This window comes from Ceratotherium simum, chromosome 2 (genome assembly GCF_057802395.1).
Source record: "Ceratotherium simum simum isolate JZ-2026a chromosome 2, ASM5780239v1, whole genome shotgun sequence".
Classification (NCBI taxonomy): domain Eukaryota; kingdom Metazoa; phylum Chordata; class Mammalia; order Perissodactyla; family Rhinocerotidae; genus Ceratotherium; species Ceratotherium simum.
In genome coordinates, this window is record NC_141901.1 from 1,796,998 (window position 1) to 1,815,262 (window position 18,265).

The 18,265-nt window shown below is 43.1% G+C and overlaps 1 protein-coding gene across 2 annotated transcripts in view; it reads right to left on the reverse strand.

The window, feature by feature from the left end:
• The window catches only part of DSTYK (dual serine/threonine and tyrosine protein kinase), a 45,853-nt gene that overhangs the window by 17,905 nt on the left and 9,683 nt on the right, over positions 1-18,265 (reverse strand). For both annotated transcript variants that reach the window (XM_087437103.1, XM_087437096.1), the window contains exons 2-3: positions 11,090-11,478; positions 77-746 (exon numbers count right to left, since the gene is read on the reverse strand). In XM_087437103.1, the coding sequence (XP_087293229.1) occupies positions 77-746; positions 11,090-11,478 (1,059 nt within the window). The remainder of the gene's footprint in view (positions 1-76; positions 747-11,089; positions 11,479-18,265) is intronic.

Genomic DNA, 18,265 nt, shown 5'->3' on the forward strand with positions numbered 1-18,265 from the left:
AATGTACTCAATTTCCAGCTGGAAAAGGGTCAGGATCCTGTAGCACCGGCACCCCACCAAGCTCTCTAGGACCTACCTTTAAACTCCATGTTGGCAGCATCATCCAGAAGTTCCTCCTTCATGGTGTTAAGCGTCTCAACAATCATGTCCTTCATTTCCTCCTGCTTTCGGTTGGCAATATTCATCAATGATTCATACAACTCATTCTCCTTTTTTCGCGTATATTCCAGACGTTTGGGAGTAATCTGCAGGTCCCGCTGCATGTCGAAGGCCTGGTTAATAAAGATGTCGAGGCAGCGGCAATGCACCAAGTTCAAGGCCTTGGCTGCGTCCACCAGGCGAGTCTGGAGCACCTGGTGAGAAAACATGCTCAAGTGTCTCAGCTTCTCACTTTGTTCCACCAACATGCTCTGTGCTCTAGTGTCCTGGCCAGGAGCCCCACAGTTACAGTGACTGCTGTTCAGATAGCCCAGGTCAGTTAGCTGGCGATGAAGTGGTGATCTTTCATTCTCCATTCTTCTGTTGGAGGAGTCAATTATTTCTGAGCCCAGCTTTGGCATTTTGAAAAAGAATATGGGAAAAGAGAAATACTTTCGGATTTCCTGAAGCTCTTGCTCATCCCTCTCAGAGAGTTCATCTTCGTGGAGTGCATAGGTTATCACAGGCAAGAAATCATTCTCCAAGTCACCCAGAACATCCACTGTAGGCCGGAGGCCTTGGCACGGTGCTACCACAATGTCCACTTCCTGGAAGGTGAAGGGGGTCATATCAGCACTTCAGGGTCAGAACCAATCCTTGCCTCCCCGAAGTCCCACACTGAGACCAAAAGCCAGATCTATGATGGGGCAACCGGACTTCGGTATGCCCCAATCATTTGCCCACCTCCTTCCTCGGTTACCAACACTCCCTGGTGCAGCCTATGCAGGCAGGCACTCATCTAGAGAGAGTGAAAAAACACATAAGTAGAAAGGATGGCAGTCCCTTTAGCCATTTCAGATAAAAAGAATACTTAGTCCCTGCCTTCCTCTGTTGCTCAGAAACTCCCACTGATTCCCTCTGACGAAGAAATAAGACAAACAATGGAAGAAGAAAGAACTGTCATGGAAATTATCAGACTGGGAGGGAGTCTGCTTGGAACATTCCTCCCCGTCTTGAACTCCTCTTACACCCACGTCCCCACCTTTCTAACCTGACTAACTCCTAAGCATCCTTTTTTTTTCTTTTTTGTGAGGAAGATCAGCCCTGAGCTAACATCCAATGTCAATCCTCCTCTTTTTGCTGAGGAAGATTGGCCCTGGGCTAACATCCATGTCCATCTTCCTCTACTTTATATGGGACGCCACCACAGCATGGCTTGACAAGCGGTGCGTCAGTGCACACTGGGATCCGAACCTGCAAAGCCTCGGGCTGCCGCAGCAGAGCGAGCGCACTTAACCGCTGCGCCACCAGGCCGGCCCCTCCTAAGCATCCTTTAAATCTCGATGTGTATATTGTGGTATAACCTTAGAAAGTCTTTCCTATTACACAATGCCAAACACTCTCTACTTCTCCTTTTCTTAACATTCAACACGTTTATAATTTACTTATTTAAAACCCATTTTTTCCCATTAGCCTGTAAACTCCTTGAGGGCAGGGACCATGTCCATCTTGTTCACTATTGTAACTCCAGTGCCTAGCACATAGTAAGTCCACATTATTACTGTCCTATTCTAAGAGTTTGCAGGTATCCCCAAGTCTTAGCCACCTAAGTCTTGGTAATACCTTTATTCTCATGATCACTTGGTATGGCAGAGAGGAAGGACCTATGCAATATTTAGCCTCTGCATTATTGGGAAGGCAATGTCCTTCACAGGCAGGGGTAGCCAATTAGAAGGTGGGGCTTCCAGGAAAGCTCTTTGGAGGCGGTCTGACTCTACCAATCTACCAGTAAGTCCGCCCTTTGGCCTCGCCTTCTTTCCTGGAGCACAGATGCGACAGCTAGAGCAGCAGGGGACATCCTGCAGCCCCAAGGCAAACCTGAGGGTGGACGCCAGCACTACAGATGATGAAGCAAAAAGAAACGGGGAGCTTGGGTCCCTGATGACCACAGAGCTGCCACACCAGCCCTCAACTGCCTAGCTTCAGGCTAGTTTTACATGAGGAAAAAAAATTTAACTTCTGTGATTAAGCAAGACCCCTGTTTTTCTGACCGTTACATACGCTTGAACCCAATCATTACTGATATACTCAAGTTCCTAAAGTGAGTTTCAAGAATGTTCTGTGGTTTAGAAACAAACCTGCTACAGTTGTTTTCCTAGCAGTAGTTTCTGCTTTGTGTTCTACTTCTTTCCTGAGGCTCCTGAAGCACTTAAGAGCATATATTTCCACCCACTGCATGGCTGCTCCTCTAAATCTCTGAAATGGTCTACTGTGCCTGGCACTCCAGACCTAACGGTCGACCTGGAGGCTCACGCCCATGTCACCATCGTAGTAGACACACCAACTCCCAATGTCTTCAGGATCTGCAAACTCAAAATCCACCCTCCACAGAATTCTAGATATCTCACTGAGTTGTCAAAGAACTCAACAAAACCTGCTCAAGTTTGCATCCTTAAGTTATCAGATGTTGCAAATTTACTTTATTTGAAATCTAAAAGATATACAACTTGTTTATTTTCTTTCAGACTAATATCCTGTTTTCATTCCTTACCTTATTTGAGCAATGGGTATTTCTGATGAAAGATTTTTAGAAATGAAAACCTGGAACCTTTTCTTTTTTGCTCTCCTTCTCTAGACAGGTAAGAAAGCACTGAGACGGGCCAGCCTCTTGTTTCTTGTACTCTGTGCATGTGCACCTGAGATCACTCCCATTTCCAGCAAAACACCAAGGGCTCGCCTTCCTCCCCAACAAAGAACTGTAAGTTTCATTCTCAGGTAGGTCACATAACTTTCGTTTGGCTGGCCACTTTGAAAACCCTAAACCTAAAACTGCTTTTAGCATCTCACCATTTGTAATCTGAGCAAACACTGTATAAATCCACCTACTTTCCCTCCAAGCCTAGGCCAAGACGAAACCTGCTCTTTCATCTGTGCCTCAAACTGCAGAGAGTGTTTTCTGGTTGGAAGACTAGTCTGACACTCATCCTGCTGTTCAAAACAAACCACTTTCACTACTGTGAGTCACACTTCTAGAGGATGAATCACTTCATGAGGCATATTCAAAAAGTGGGTAAGAATTTTTAAGGTTTAGAGTAGAACATACGATTGCCTAAATGTCAACATTATAATTACATATAATAATAAGATAAAGACTAGAAGAGAATTCCAAGAAATAAAAAGTTATAGTAAGGTCGAGAATTATACGTGAAAATGATTTTTAAAATTTTTATTTTAAAATTGCAAACCTGTCTTAAATATATACATTTTTAAAGAGATAAATCAATCAGACTTTATTACAGGACTATTAAGGGAAGAAAGCCTAAATATTCAAAACCAAACTAAAGTATTCTTTAGAAAATTTTCAGGAAGAATTTTGTTTGCTTGTTTATTTGACGGATTTTCTCAAAATTCTAAAATAAATTTCCAGGTTTTTCTCAAAGGACCATTTTGTGTGTGCAACAGAACCATCAGCCAAAGCTGCCAAGTCCATTTGCAGAACCAATATCCTTTCCAAGAGACAGTTGACTTTATTTGCTCATAGGTGCAAATTCATTTTTTAAAAGATGGATTCATGGCTTTCTAATGGTAGGTATTGCCTGATATATTGGCACCTAGAAAGAAGTGTCCACTCCTAAATATATCTTGAACTAAACAAAAGTGGATAGAAAACAAGTACCACGCACTCTCTTCTCCACTTCCCAGTGAATTAACTTGTGCAGTTGGTCCCACTGTTCTCACTAACATGACTGATAGAAGACAGGCAAAAAGAGCTGCTGGCTGAGACTCCGGCAGCAGAACAAATTAGCCTGGAATGTGACATGCGATTCTGCAATACTTACAGTGAAGGGATGACTCATGCCTGACGGTTATAAACAAAAAGGGAAGCCAGCACTGTCTCCTGGAGACAGGGAGTGAAAAAAATAATAATATAGAGAGGATGAGCCAGACCTGTTCTGGGCCCTATTATGGCCACCTGAGAGGGAAGTCTGACCTCAGACTCTCTCTCGTGGAAGGGTGAATTCCTTCCTAGCATCTAGAACAGGGGTCTGGCACTTGGTGAGCATCCAATAAACAAATGTGGAATGAACGGATGAACAAATGATGCCTTTACTACTTGCTCAAAACCACTTTCAATAATCATATGTAATATTTTCTATCTTTCAACCCATATCCCACACACTTTATCCCACACATTTATCTGGAATTGCTGTTTGCCTCTACTCCAAGAATGAAGTGGTGAGTAAGCACTTTGCTCCTAACTCAGTCAAGGAAAAAGAATCTCAGGGAATCATGAGAGTATCCCATAATTTCCATTTTGAGTCACAGTGAATTCCTAAACAGATTTCTCTTGTAGAATGCATTCTGCACAAATCTGTGGATTCTACAGAAGTTGATATGTTACTATTAATTTTCTTGGCAAGATTAACAGAATGCAATAGAAAGGAGATTGCTACTCTGCCAACAACCAGAATTCACCTCTTTGGTTTTGTTTTGATGTAAAATAACACTATCTTAAATGCCAAGAGGAAATTGCTCAATCACCAAAGAAGCCTGACCACTTCCTAAGACTATAGGCCCTTATTGGTGAGGACGCCTTATTCTATGGATCACGGCACATCACCAAAACTCAGTTATAGCTAAGGATGATTATATTAACTGATGGTTCAAACAGAAGACAATGACATACTCAGGCAGGTCACAGATGTCTTTGCTTTCTCTGCAGTTCTGATGCCTCAGGTTTACATAGCACAGAAAAGAAGCAGGCACAGTCCTGCCCTTGCTCAGCAACTGACACAGCCTCAACCTCAATCCCTGGACCCATATTCTCCCCATCTTTACTGTCAACTCGCCCCCCATGCTATCTTCGCAGAGCAGTTGAGAGGGTCTTCCTGTTTGTTTTTACACAGTCAATTCTTCTTCATTTTTATGTAGTTCCCTGAACTCACTGTCAGGCATAAATGTTAATTACATACTAAGGAAAATACCTCTCTATTCTTGTCACATTGTAGAAAATACCTTGACTCTTGTTGGTACAAACACTCTCCAAGGGGGGTCTGCAAATGAACAGGTTTCTCAGCTGTAATATGCCTCATAAGCTATGCCTCATAAGCAATGGGGACTAATATGAAGCCAACCCAGAATTTCATCCCAGCAGTCACACAGAATGGATAGAAGCTCATCTCTCCACCTAGTAAAAGTATCCGTGTGGGAACTCAGAGGCCAGAAACAAGACTTGGGGAAAAACACAATCCCACCCAAAACCCTAAACTAGCCACATGAGACCATCACGCTAGAAGTGAAAATATACTTACAATCCCAAACACCCCAAAACAAAGGCATTAGCTCTGCATCTCACCTCATAAGCAGAAGCCCTTAAGGATCTGAACTATCTTCTCTATATTTCATACTACGATGAATCAGGTAACACACAAGTCAATAATAATGTACTGAATAGCCTCTGTGCATTCTACCTTGTGGATATTCAAGCATCTAGGTACCCACAGACACAGATAAAAGTAGGAATCTGAAGCTTTATTCTCTTACCACTTACTAGATTCATCAAGACAGAGAGACAAACGTAGTAGAATGGAGAAGAGAGAAGCAGGAAGGGAAAACTTTACCTTTTAACTTTTGTATTATTTACCTTTTATTACATCTTTCTCTTTTTTCATTTTATTATAAAGTATTTCATAATGAATTATGAAGAACTCTGTCTCTAACTAGAGCATAATAATAACCATAAGTAAGCTGGAACCAGAAGGACTTATGTTTGACAAAAGGAAGGAGTTCCAGCATGGATGGTTGTCAGGGAAGGGACAGGTGCCTGAGAGTAGGAAACCCTCTTCTCAAGGACACTGATTCATTCATTCAAAGGGAGGAGGGAACTGGTTTACTACGTGCCAGACACTGTGCAAGGTGCTTTACATGCTCTCTCATTTAAGCCTCACACCAGTCCTAAAGATACGGATTACCACCCTCATCTTACGAACGTGGGAACCAAGCACCAAAGTCACAGTTCGTTAAGGGACAAAGCTAGGATGTAAATCCAGGTCCACCTGACTAAAAGACCATGTTTAAACAGTAACTAGAGGTCACTGTGTGTCAGAACTGTCTGGGCTGGTGTTAGGGAAGTTATGAAAGGAGAACGAAGGATGGACAAGATGACTTCAGGGGTCCTAACAATCCTGGCGTTCTATGTTAAAAAGCACATGCTGGCTTCCAAGTAAAGGCCCTGCGATGAAACAATCCTGCAAGGACTGGCCGAGACATCACAAGGGAAGTGAAAAAGAGAATAATTTTGATAGCCCCAAATAGAGTTTCTACCTGTTGACAGGACTTTCAACCTCTGAGTTTCTGAATCAGGGAAGATTCGCTAGCCACACATCCTCTACTCAAAGGGACACATAAACAGATCTTTGAGATAGTGGAAACAGAGAGGGAAGCCCTCTGATGCAGGAAAGAGATAGACGGGATCCTAGAAAAGGGAGAAGACAAAAGAGGAAGATTAAGACTATAATCTCTGCCAGATTTTCTCCCTGACAGCTAATCATGGAAGGCCAAAAATGAATCATTGGTGGTGAACTGAGAAGATATAGCCTCAGCTTCAGGCTGTTCTTTTAGAGATATCAAAGCTAGTATAGTGAGCATAGGGATTTTTTTAAAAATCTTGCCTCTGAACTACCTAAAGTAATAGGTAAATTAACTTATGATAGGTATTCCGAGGTTTCTTGGCAAAGAGCAATGTACGCAGGAGGGTTACATTTCACTATGTATGTTAGCATGTTGGGGGAAAGGCAAGAGAGATGTTAAATTCAAAGAATATAGGATTACTGCCTAGAGGGAATTTATAATTTACCATTTGCCTGAACTTCCCATATCCTTTTCAAACATATCACTTTAGTTCCCCTTTCTTTTTGCCCCATAAAATCATGGTTTCTTTATTTTAATTATATCTCTGGAATACCATTCTTTATTTCTCTATCTTATACATATTACCCCTAACTTTGTTTCTTTTCCCTTGGAATGGCCATTCTGGGCCTAATTCCACATACCCTCTTCCCCCAAAAGTATCTTCTTGCCCTTCTTGCCCTCATCCACCTTCTTTCTTACTTTTTACCCATCACCTGTCATCTTGCAATCTGGATACCTTCAAGAGAAGATATGGTAACTAACTAAAGGTAAACAACACATAAAAAATTTAGTTTTATAAGGTGCTGTAATAAATGCCAATAACTAGACAAAAATTCAGAGAAGCTAGTTTTCCAGCAACAAACAATGATTAGTAAATTTGGGGGTTAAAATTTTACATAAACTTTTGTCATTTTAAGTAAGATCCTTTATAATGATTTTGGGTTGTGAAAGTATTAACTGCTGAGAAATTAAAAATACCAATGCCTGTATGACATTAAAAATAGGTTTTTTCCATTGATAGCTATAGATTGAGGGTTATATAAAGAGAAAACTTTACAAATTTGCAAGTCATCAGACCTTGTCTGGAAACATTAATCTACCTCAGTTCCTTGTAATACACCCTACCAGACATCACCAGGAGCCAATAACCATGCCAGTGTGTGGCAGTCTGGCTGCCAGGTGACATGGACATTGTCCAAAGGGCCAGAAAACCCCTGGTGGGGATAAACAGGCTGCTGCTAAGAGCAGAATTGAGAGCGACGTAACTGCGACAGGAAGGGAACAGCCATCGCTGGGCTGCAGGCATCTCATCTCAGACTGAGGGAGTGTACTCATCTCGGCTTCTTTCATTCCTTTTCTCACAGGTGTTCACAGGAAAAAAATACACACACACACACCAACACACATCAGACTGAGGCAACTCTGAGGCAGACAACTGTTTCCCCTGGACTTGTAAGAGGAAAAGAAAGGGAAAAGGAGGTGCCAGAAAGGGGGTGAGTGGGAAGGGGAAGTACGTTTCCACATGAAGACAGACCCAGTGAATACGGTGAATGGTGAAATGTGTTGCCAACTGGAAAACGATTATGTTTTAACACTAAACGAGGTTTCAGAAACTAACGGCTTAACAGTGTTCCTCTACTGCTGAATAATGAACTGAGGATCTCAGGGGACCCAAAGCTAAAAAAGTGGGGATACCAAGCACTACAGGTCCATATGAGTTGGCCTTTTCTGGAACAAACTGAAAACGGCTAATTTATGAGGACTTGAAAGCAACATATTAGAAGAATGACCATTGTCTAAGAGGGGAGGGGGAAATTCTGCTTTGATAATTTGACAGTTGAAGATGAACATCTCATTTCCCCTAATTCAATCTTGGTTTCCTTTAGCTAAATGTTTCCTTTCTTTACCACCCCCTTTAAAACCAAATGGATGGGCTGTTTAGAGCTAACTCACTGGTCCTAAATATAACTGGAGCTAAACAAAAAGGTCTTTCTCACTGGCACGAAAAGTCTTTAAGGTAGCTGTGAAATGCTCACAGCAGTGGGCTGAGCATCACGATGTATTTAATGGAGACAAGAGCCTGATTCTAGTGACGGAGCAGGGCCTGAGCTCCACAAGGCTGCTAGGGCCCCTCTGAGGCTCAACATCAAGGGATTCTAAACTTAGAACCAATGGGGCCCATTGCTATTTCTACATCAAAACCGCTGGAGAATAAAGCAGATCCGGAGAAACACTGGCTAAGGAAGCCTCACAAACCACACGAAACAGAACATGAGACGCTAGAGAATTCCTCAAGAAAAGAGAAGAATATTCCTCAGGAAAGAGAATATATATTTCCACTGTGTGGAGATAAAGCTGATTTGGCATTTCAACTTCCCAATCAAGTCGCCTCTGCAATTGTTAGCGCAGTTTGAGCACTTAGCACGTATCAGGAGCAGGCACTGGGACTCTCACCACTAAGGTGTACACTCAGAAAGGCCCTTGGGGAACGGCTCTCACTCTCCTTCTGTGGCTGTCTTGTATCCTCTCAATTCATGTAACAAAAGTAAATGAGCATTAAAAATTAAAACCAATAAAATGAAGGGACACAGAAATCAAATAATTTGCCTCTCCTGCAGATGGCTTTGTTAACGTTCCAAGATTGTTTTTATTTATTTATTTATTATTTTTGTGTGTGTGAGGAAGATTAGCCCTGAGCTGACATCTGTTGCCAATCCTCCTCTTTTTGCTGAGGAAGAATGGCCCTGGGCTAACATCCGTGCCATATTCCTCTACTTTATATGGGACGCCACCACAGCATGACTTGATAAGTGGTGCATAGGTCCACACCCGGGATCTGAACCTGTGAATCCCAGGCCGCCCAAGCGGAGTGTGCGAACTTAACCACTACACCACCAGGCCAGCCCCCCAAGATTGTTTTTAAAAGGCAAGAACAGGAAAAATCACCACCCACCCTAGGGCCTTCATTTCAGCTATTTAACAGTGTTTTCTAAGCTGCAGGTCACAATGTATTAGGTCAAAGCATCGATTTAGTGAGTTGCTACCATCATTTTTTAAAGACGCAGTCAAATAGAATAGAGAAGAAAACATCAGTGTGTTTTGCAAGAAGTATTGTTTCATGAAACTTTATTTCAAATATATATGTGTATATATGTACTGAGTCCTGATATAAAATGTTTCTTCTTACAGTGAATTAAAATCTAAAAATGTTTGAAAGCCACTGAGCTACTGGAAACTTAAGGGAGGTAGACCAGGGTGGTATACTACAGAGAGATTGTATATGGATCAAATACTTATGAATTGTGAGGACGTTCATGGCTCAACTGAGCAACCTCAGTCAATAAACAAGGATTACTGTCAGAGTTATCCAAGAACTCTCACATCGTCCTGGAGCTAAGAAGCACAGCTCTCAGTCTGAAAACAGAGGAAAGCCCCACCAAAACTGAGCTGAGAGAAAATGCTGGCTTGTATACATAGACCCCTCTAGCATTTATTAAGATAAAAGAAATCTGGACTCTGGAAGGAAATGACATGACAGTTCCTACTTCTAGAGCATCACAAGCCATGGCCCCAACCAAAGGACCCATTCATTGACTGGGAGATCAAGCCTTTTAGAACAGGGGTAGGTGGAGAGGTTACGAGAAAGAAGAAACTACTCTCCCAGTCCGGCCAAACAAGCTCTTCCTTCCTGGCACAACTGGCCAAGTGATGGACTCTCTGTTCTGAGCACGTCTATATTCTTTTATTCCTACCCACCCTTGACTCCTGACATAGTCACATCTTTGCGAATCCCCATTCGGTCTAATCAAATAGCCCAGTCCTAGCTACACAGCCCGAAAGGAAGCCTAGCACAAGAGACGAGTCCTTCCTAAGTAGAGATATAAACACCAGATAGATAACACGATCTCTCAGGAGGTGCCACAAGACCTGTGCTGTCTCTGGAAATTTACTTCAAGAGAGAAGCAAAGATATTCTTCAGATGACGGGATCTCCAAATCTCCTTACATTGAGCCAGACCTGTCCTCACATTCCCAAGTTTCTTAGAAAGCAGGAGACACAGTCTGTCCCACTTAGTAAATAATGGCTATGTCTAAGGAAAAACTCACAAAATTCTTCACTTGGTCTCAATCTAATAAGAACATTATCCATCATCTTAACATTCCTTTTGTAAAGAGATGGCTAGTGATAATTCTAGCAATACCTTCCTGCTAAGAAATGAAAAAGGATTTCTAACCCTGATCATAAGTATTCTGTAAAAGCATGTTGAGATGCAAGTAACACATTCTCTTTATTTTAGAAAGGGAGGAAATGAGGCAAGGAGACAAGGAAACTGCTCAGGGCCTTGCAGCATGATGGCAGAGGCAGGGATGGGCACTGCTACAGCCTCGTCTGTCAGCTTCCTAGATTATTTTCCTTTGACTCCATCAGTTGATGCTCAGAGCCCAGAGTATATATTGCCAAATTATTTTCTGGGAAAGATCAAATACAAGAATAGCTGGTATACACGTGCACAATTGCTATATAAGTATGAAATTGGTACCTGTAAGAGTGCATGGTGCATCGTCACCTCCAGTTCGGCTAAAACATGGGCAGCATCCTCACTGTCCTCTTGGACCTCCAGGTCCTCCTCAGGGATGGTTTCCCAGTTGCCCTGGTGAGCAACCAGCGTGTGCACTAGTTCATACTGGCCAGGAAGCACCAGGTTGACCCGAGTCTGAGTCCCATAGGTGAAGCGGAGGCGCCGAAGCTTACAGCTCTCCTCACTGCCCAGCTTGGTGGTGGGAAGCACCTGCACGCCCAACAGCAGGTTCAACAGCTGGCATTTGACATTACAATCCTGGCCGAGGATCAAGATGCAGGGGAGGCAGTCCACAATCTGCTGGAGGTACTTCTCTTCCTTAGGTGGGAAGGAAATGCAGCTCAGCTGGCCTGGGTGGGGAAGGGGAGAGTGGAGAAGGAGAAAGGAGTACAGAGAGAAGAGTAAGGAGGGGCAGAGAGACTCACACAAGGACCCCATTAGGATGTCAGGGTCCTAGAGAAGAAATTTCTAGGAAGCTCTTGGTTGAAGGAGACATCAGGAAACACCCCAGACAGAAAAGGCTCCTCAAATATCAAATGAAATTCCCCTCCCTGGCTCATCCCCAGAGCAGCTGTTCCTATCCAGAAAGGTGGCAGTGACGGGATCTACCCCACCCCTCCTTCTTCATCCAGTAGAGCGACGGCCTAAGGAGTTTACAAGGACTCAATCACAATCACAAGATCATTAAACTGACAAAGCTGGAAAAGACTACACTAACTGGGATGTGAGTCCAAGAGAAACTACACCTGAATATGTCAAAATGAAAATCTTCCTTGAGACGGAAAACCTAATACTTGAACATACAAGGCCCTTTTAAACGTCTCTACCATATGCAGTTTTAGCTTGTTATTTTCCTCATTTATGATATATTTTATAACTAAATGTACGAGCTAATCTTTAAATACACATATATGGAAATAAAATGTTATTCAAGTTTGCCTAAGCTCTAGAAGCTTTTCCGGTTCATCTCTCTGATAGCTGGTGACAGCATCCCAGCTGCCAAGTCATCTGTTTTCCTAGAACATCAGGTGCTCAATTAAGATCAATATCTCCTAATCAAATCACATTCCTTCAGTTTATGGGTGACGAGACCCTGAGTAAGACAAAGGGAAAGAGCTGCCTGTTCGGATAAAATCCAGGCAAACCTAGGAAGAGATGTGATCTATCTCAAAAACATCCTTTCAGGACAACCACGCTCATCTAAATGGCTAGCTTCCACAAACAGATCAAACAGTATTCAAGACAGAATAAAAGCCTTCCTAAAGTACGAGGACCTCTGTTTGGGAAAAAGAACCAGGAATTAGCTGACTGGAACTCTCGGATTCTGACCTCCACTGTCCCCGACTTGCTCAGTGCCAGTGCCTGCCATGTCCACGATTCAGGCAACCCTTGCGTTTGTTCAGAAAGGCACAGACACACGGTTCCCAGGCTGTTAGAAGGCCGCTCTCTGAGCCAAACACATACATCCTAATCGAAATCTGGGGTGGCACCAACTGAAACAGTACTCACTTGAGTCACTTAACCATGAGCTGCATTAAACCACTCATAAGCCCTTTAGTTCGTTCCTGCGACTGAAGCAAGAGAGGCCTGCTTCATTTAAGAGGTTGTTCTACTTCAGACTGTGCCTATCTGGGTACAAACTTACTATTTCAAATCCTCAAACCTCCTTCTCTTCCACAAATGGCACCACCAAAAGGTTTCAAGAAGTCTGCCTTCACCCAGACCCCTCCATGCATTTCACGAAGCCCTTCCTTTCCTGTCTGTCCGTAAGAACATCACCTGGCCTGTGCACGTACATCAGCAACACCAGACACTGACACAAGGAAATCGACTCTCCTGGGAAAGAGGTGGGTTCCTCTGAAAAAGCAAAGAGCATTAACTGAGTGCCTAATTCTGTGCAAGGTATTTACTAAGCACAAGGGTGAACACCAGTCCACTGGGCTCATCTTTGACCTACAATCTAAAAGCAAGAGGACACAGCCAATTGCTTGTGTGACCACTAGCAATTCTGTTCACAATTAAACAACACATCACAGTCTATTCTAGTTATCTGTTTATAATTATCAAAAGCAGGAAGAACCATCATATTTCTCTCTGTATCCTCAACACCCAACATGATGACTGACACATAGTAAGTGCTTTCTGTTATGTACTTGTCTGCTCTGTGTCAGAATCCATTTATTGTGGAGAATGGAGAATTGTCTACAGAAAGCTCTAAGTCGTTCCACTAAGTACTCAGAAAAGTCTAGTACCATGATGAATAGTTTAGGAGCAACTGTCATTCCTAAAAACCTCCTTCATCTCAACACAGAGAGTAGATGTGGAGAACAGAATAGGACTTCCCAACTCACCTTGCAGAATTGAACTCCCATAGTGTCCGCGTGAGCAGTGGGAAGTCCAGCTAGATTCCCTCTTATCTATACTTCCCATCTTTCCTCTTTTCCCAGTCCTCCTCAGATTCTCAGATCGGTGTTTAAGTGTAAGTGCACACTGACAACCTTCATAACCCCTCTAACAAAAGCTGGTACATAATAAAAAACAATAAACCTAAACGAGCTCTGTTACTGCTGCTGCTAGGAGAGTGGATAACAGAGAATGAAAACCATTTTTCAGGACCAGAGGCAGAGCTCTCAACACCTCTGAGACAAAGTGTCAACTCTAGGAAGCCAGTAAAACACGCTGCAGCAGCCCAAACCACAGCTGACACACCCCAGTATTCATCTGACCCAAATTATCACACCCCCATCTCTGTAGTGACAAAAGCAGTCACTACAAATAAACCCACTAGCCTCAACCAACCACAGACCAGTGCAATGGGAAAGGGGGCTGATGCTGAGCACAGTTCTAATTTTTGTTCCCAGCCACTTTGCTAGCTTCTACATGCAACCTATTGGACTGAAGAAAGGTTTTCAATACGGGTATCACCATCTGTTTTTCAATATATCATTATCCAAGCCCTTAGCTTCTCCCACTAATCTTTAGCTTCTTCACTGATCTCCAATATGTCTACAAGATTTGAACAACGGCATGGAGCGAAATCAAGCTGAAACTAGACTGTAACACTCCTTGCTTCTCTTGGCAAATGGTCCGGTGAGGGAGAAGTGCAGCCCTGAGGTGGGAAGAACACTAGGGCAGAGGGCAGATACTCTGATCCCCGGCTGACCACTGACCAGCACTGACTCTGACAACTCACTTGACTTCTCTCAGCCTTGGACTTCTCATCTGTGAATCAAGGGAGTTGGATTAGATCATCTTTAACATCCTTTCCAGTTCTAAAACTCCAGGATTCCATCAGGCTTTAACTGTTGAAAGAAAAATAATTGAGGGGGATGGGCAGCTGGCCTGGCTGTTTTTATTTTAAATTCTATGCAAATTTAATTATGCAAGCTCTCCCTGGACCACTCTAACTGCAGATCAAAAAGTGGACTGAAGGAGCCAGGACTCTGAGGACCCACAGAGCAGTTTTTACAGTTCTCTAAAGAAGAGATTCCAAACTGTGGACTGACAGTAGGAGGTATGAAGAAAACCTGTTTCAGAGCTGGAGCAGCTGCCTCACTGACAGTTAAAGGACTTCTGAGTTAATCCGGTTTTCTTTTGTAATTAATATAACAGCATCTGCATATGGGGCTGCCAGAAGGTAACAGCACAGCCTCTCAGCTGGAGCACATTAACCCTGCCAACTCAGACTGCAGGCAAATTCAAATCAAATTGTCTTAAGTGCAAGCCAAGGCTTTTTGTTTTTCCCTTGATGGTTCTTAAATACAGATTATCTCGATTGGGGCTACTTCCAAACAAAGGCTTCAAACTAGAAGGAGAAGAGCAACTAAAGCAGTAACCCATTTTGTTTGTTTGTTTTAGATAATGAAAGGGAGCAAAATAGACCACCCCAAAATATGCCTCTTTGGCATACTGATTATTTTAAGCTGGTTATTTTTCAGAAACAGCAGACACAGGTGAAGCTCTGAAAACTGAGTAGAAGTTACTCCTGTAAGAAACATTTACAAGGGAAATTTCCATTTGTAAGAGCGGCTCCCTCTCAGACTCTAACTCTAGAAACTCTATCAATGCAGAAGGCACGCACTTAACTCTGCACATCTTGCACTTTTCCTGATAGCCCCCCATACCCGGTCTCTCCCGCCCCCATCTTTGGTCTTTTTTTTTTTTTTTTTGTGAGGAAGATCAGCCCTGAGCTAACATCCGTGCTAATCCTCCTCTTTTTGCTGAGGAAGACCGGCTCTGAGCTAACATCTATTGCCAATCCTCCTCCTTCCCCCGCCCCCAAAGCCCCAGTAGATAGTTGTATGTCATAGTTGCACATCCTTCTAGTTGCTGTATGTGGGACGCAGCCTCAGCATGGCTGGAGAAGCGGTGCGTCGGTGCGCTCCCGGGATCTGAACCCGGGCTGCCAGTAGCGGAGCGTGCGCACTTAACGGCTAAGCCATGGGGCCGGCCCCCCATCTTTGGTCTTTAGCTGAAGATGATATTTAAGGAGATGATATTTAAGTAACATTTTGGCGAGTTACTCAGTTTTTCCTGGGTCTCTCCCATGTATACAGGAGGTATACATATTATTAAACTTCTGTTTGTTCTTCTCCTGTTAACCTGTCTTTTTATTACAGGGGTGTCTCAGCCAAGAACCTAGAAGAGTAGAAGGGATATTATTTTTCCTCCTCCATGTTAACATTTACTGAGTCCTTTCTAAGTACATCAGTTTATTTGCCTCATCTCATTTAATGCTAACAATTCTACCAGACAAGGACTATTATTATCCCCATTTATAGATGAGGAAACAGTAGCTTAAAAAACAAAGCAAGAAAGAGCCCACGTTTCTCCATTTACCTAAGCAGATAAAAGGTGGACCAGGGCAGTGCACAACCTGTACTTAGGTCTCTGGGGGCCAGGTCAGTACTTGGTAGTAGACAGTGCCCCCAAAGGCTGGCAGAATATGCCATCCCCAAATATGCCACTTCGGCATGAGGATTATTTTGAGCTAAAGGCCCTTGACACACAGCAGGTATAAGAAGGGCACTCTGACCTCCCCTTTTTCGTCAAGAAAGCAGGATAACCCCATCTGGAAGATGCCCTCTCTGTACCAGACGGAAACATTCTGATCACCAGAGCCCAGGAGTCAAGGCCAAGAAAAATCTGTACAAATAAGTCTTGTTAAACTAACTCATATCTTCTAGTTACTTTTCCACCATTTATTGCGCTAGCCCAAGCCCCTCTGCCTTGTCCTGCTCTCATAATCTACTTCTCTTTGTCCAATTCAGTATACAAGTGTTCAACTCTGTTTCTTTGGGTCTTCGTTCTCTTCTGGGGACTCCCCAGTACATATAAAATGCATATGCTTTTCTCCTGTTTATCTGTCTTATGTCAGTTTAATTCTTAGGCCTAGCTGGAGACCCTAAGAGGATAGAGGAGAAATTTTTCCTCCCCTACACCCCCTATCACATTTTTTCCCAATCTGGGGCCAAACACAACTCAGTAATTGTTGGACCCCAATTTAAAGCAGACTGACAAGAATCCCTATGAAAATTGTCCCAAATCATGAGGAATAAAGCCTGGGGGAAAAACGCAGTATTACCACTAGCTGGTGCATACTTTTTAAAAATGTTATTTTTCTACCTAAGATCTCTAGAGTCCCTTTTCTAAAAGAAATGGCAGGTGCTTTTCAGAGAAATTTTTACTGCTCCTCTTATCAATCAGTGTGTATTACCCTTTGAGGTTAAGACTATTCTAAAAAGGGAGAACTGTAGGGAAGGAATGCCAATGACCTTTTTATGTCTCCAGTGACCCACTAAGATAGATACTTTAAATTTCAATTTCAGTTGTTTTTGGAGTAATGGCAATGAATTTGTATCAATACACTCTCCTTGCCCGTTTTCCATCCCAATCAATAACATACACTAGGAGTGACGGCCAGTCCATGAAACAAGGCAGGGAAGGCACCATACGGAGTAAGTGAAATGGCACTCCATCTTGGTCTTATACTACTGCAACTCAGAAGGTTGACGTGGCTTCAGAGTACATTCAGATCTCAACAGAGTTACTACTGTAATCCTTGTTCCTGGCACCCAAGGATTTCCCTCCTTCACTAAAGTTTTTTATCTCACTTTTAACATTGAACGTGAACGTGAATGAAATACAAAGGATTTTGTGATTCACTGAAGTAATTAGTGACACAAATAAGTAGTGATGTTTTATTTCTCATTAACTATATGTGCCAAGAGTAAAGAAAAGGTCAACTCCTAAGTTGAGAAATGAATGTTATACAGCTTTCTACTACATCAACTCTACTACAAGCTTTCAAGTATTGAGCTACAAAAATTCCAGGAGCTGAGAAATAATTCTGCCAAGAAATATTTATTTATCATTTCCAAACAAGCTCTCTGAACTTCAGCTAAATTTAAAGGATTCTGAATTATAGAGGAGGCACCCTCACTTACGGAAAACATATGCTTAGGGAGTCTGGGTTTCAGAATCTTCAGGACCAAGTAGCACAAGGTATTTTGGTTGAACGGGATGGTTTTTGGAGACTAGCGATTGCAATGTACTTAAGTAGCCAAAGCTCTTGTTGAAAGCTGAAAAGTCAAGCTCAGAAACGTCAGTAAGGTTATCCTGCCTGGCGGCCATGTTAAGCTCTCTAACAGTTTTTAAGAAATAGATGGTACTGGCACCTGGGAAGAGGGAGATAAACTCCCCGCAGGCTTATACCCGCTGGGAGCCATGTGAAATGAAGAGCCTGCACTCAGCAGCCTGCTGACAAGTACTTTTCCAGGCAAAACTGCTCCTGAGGTTGGTAATGCTGCAGAGGGAACAGAAAGGCAGGTGGCAGCTGAGGCTTTAGTTTATGGGAGGCAGAGACAGAAGCAGTTCCTCGAAGGAAGCCGACCTCATGCTGCACAGAGGGCTTAGTTTCTATCATTTGGAAGGCAGCACCTTGCAGCTAACAACCATTAAGAAGGATCCAGTGGGGCCGGCCCCGTGGCTTAGCGGTTAAGTACGTGCGCTCCGCTGCTGGCGGTCCGGGTTCGGATCCCGGGCGCGCACTGACGCACCGCTTCTCCGGCCATGCTGAGGCTGCGTCCCACATACAGCAACTAGAAGGATGTGCAGCTATGACATACAACTATCTAC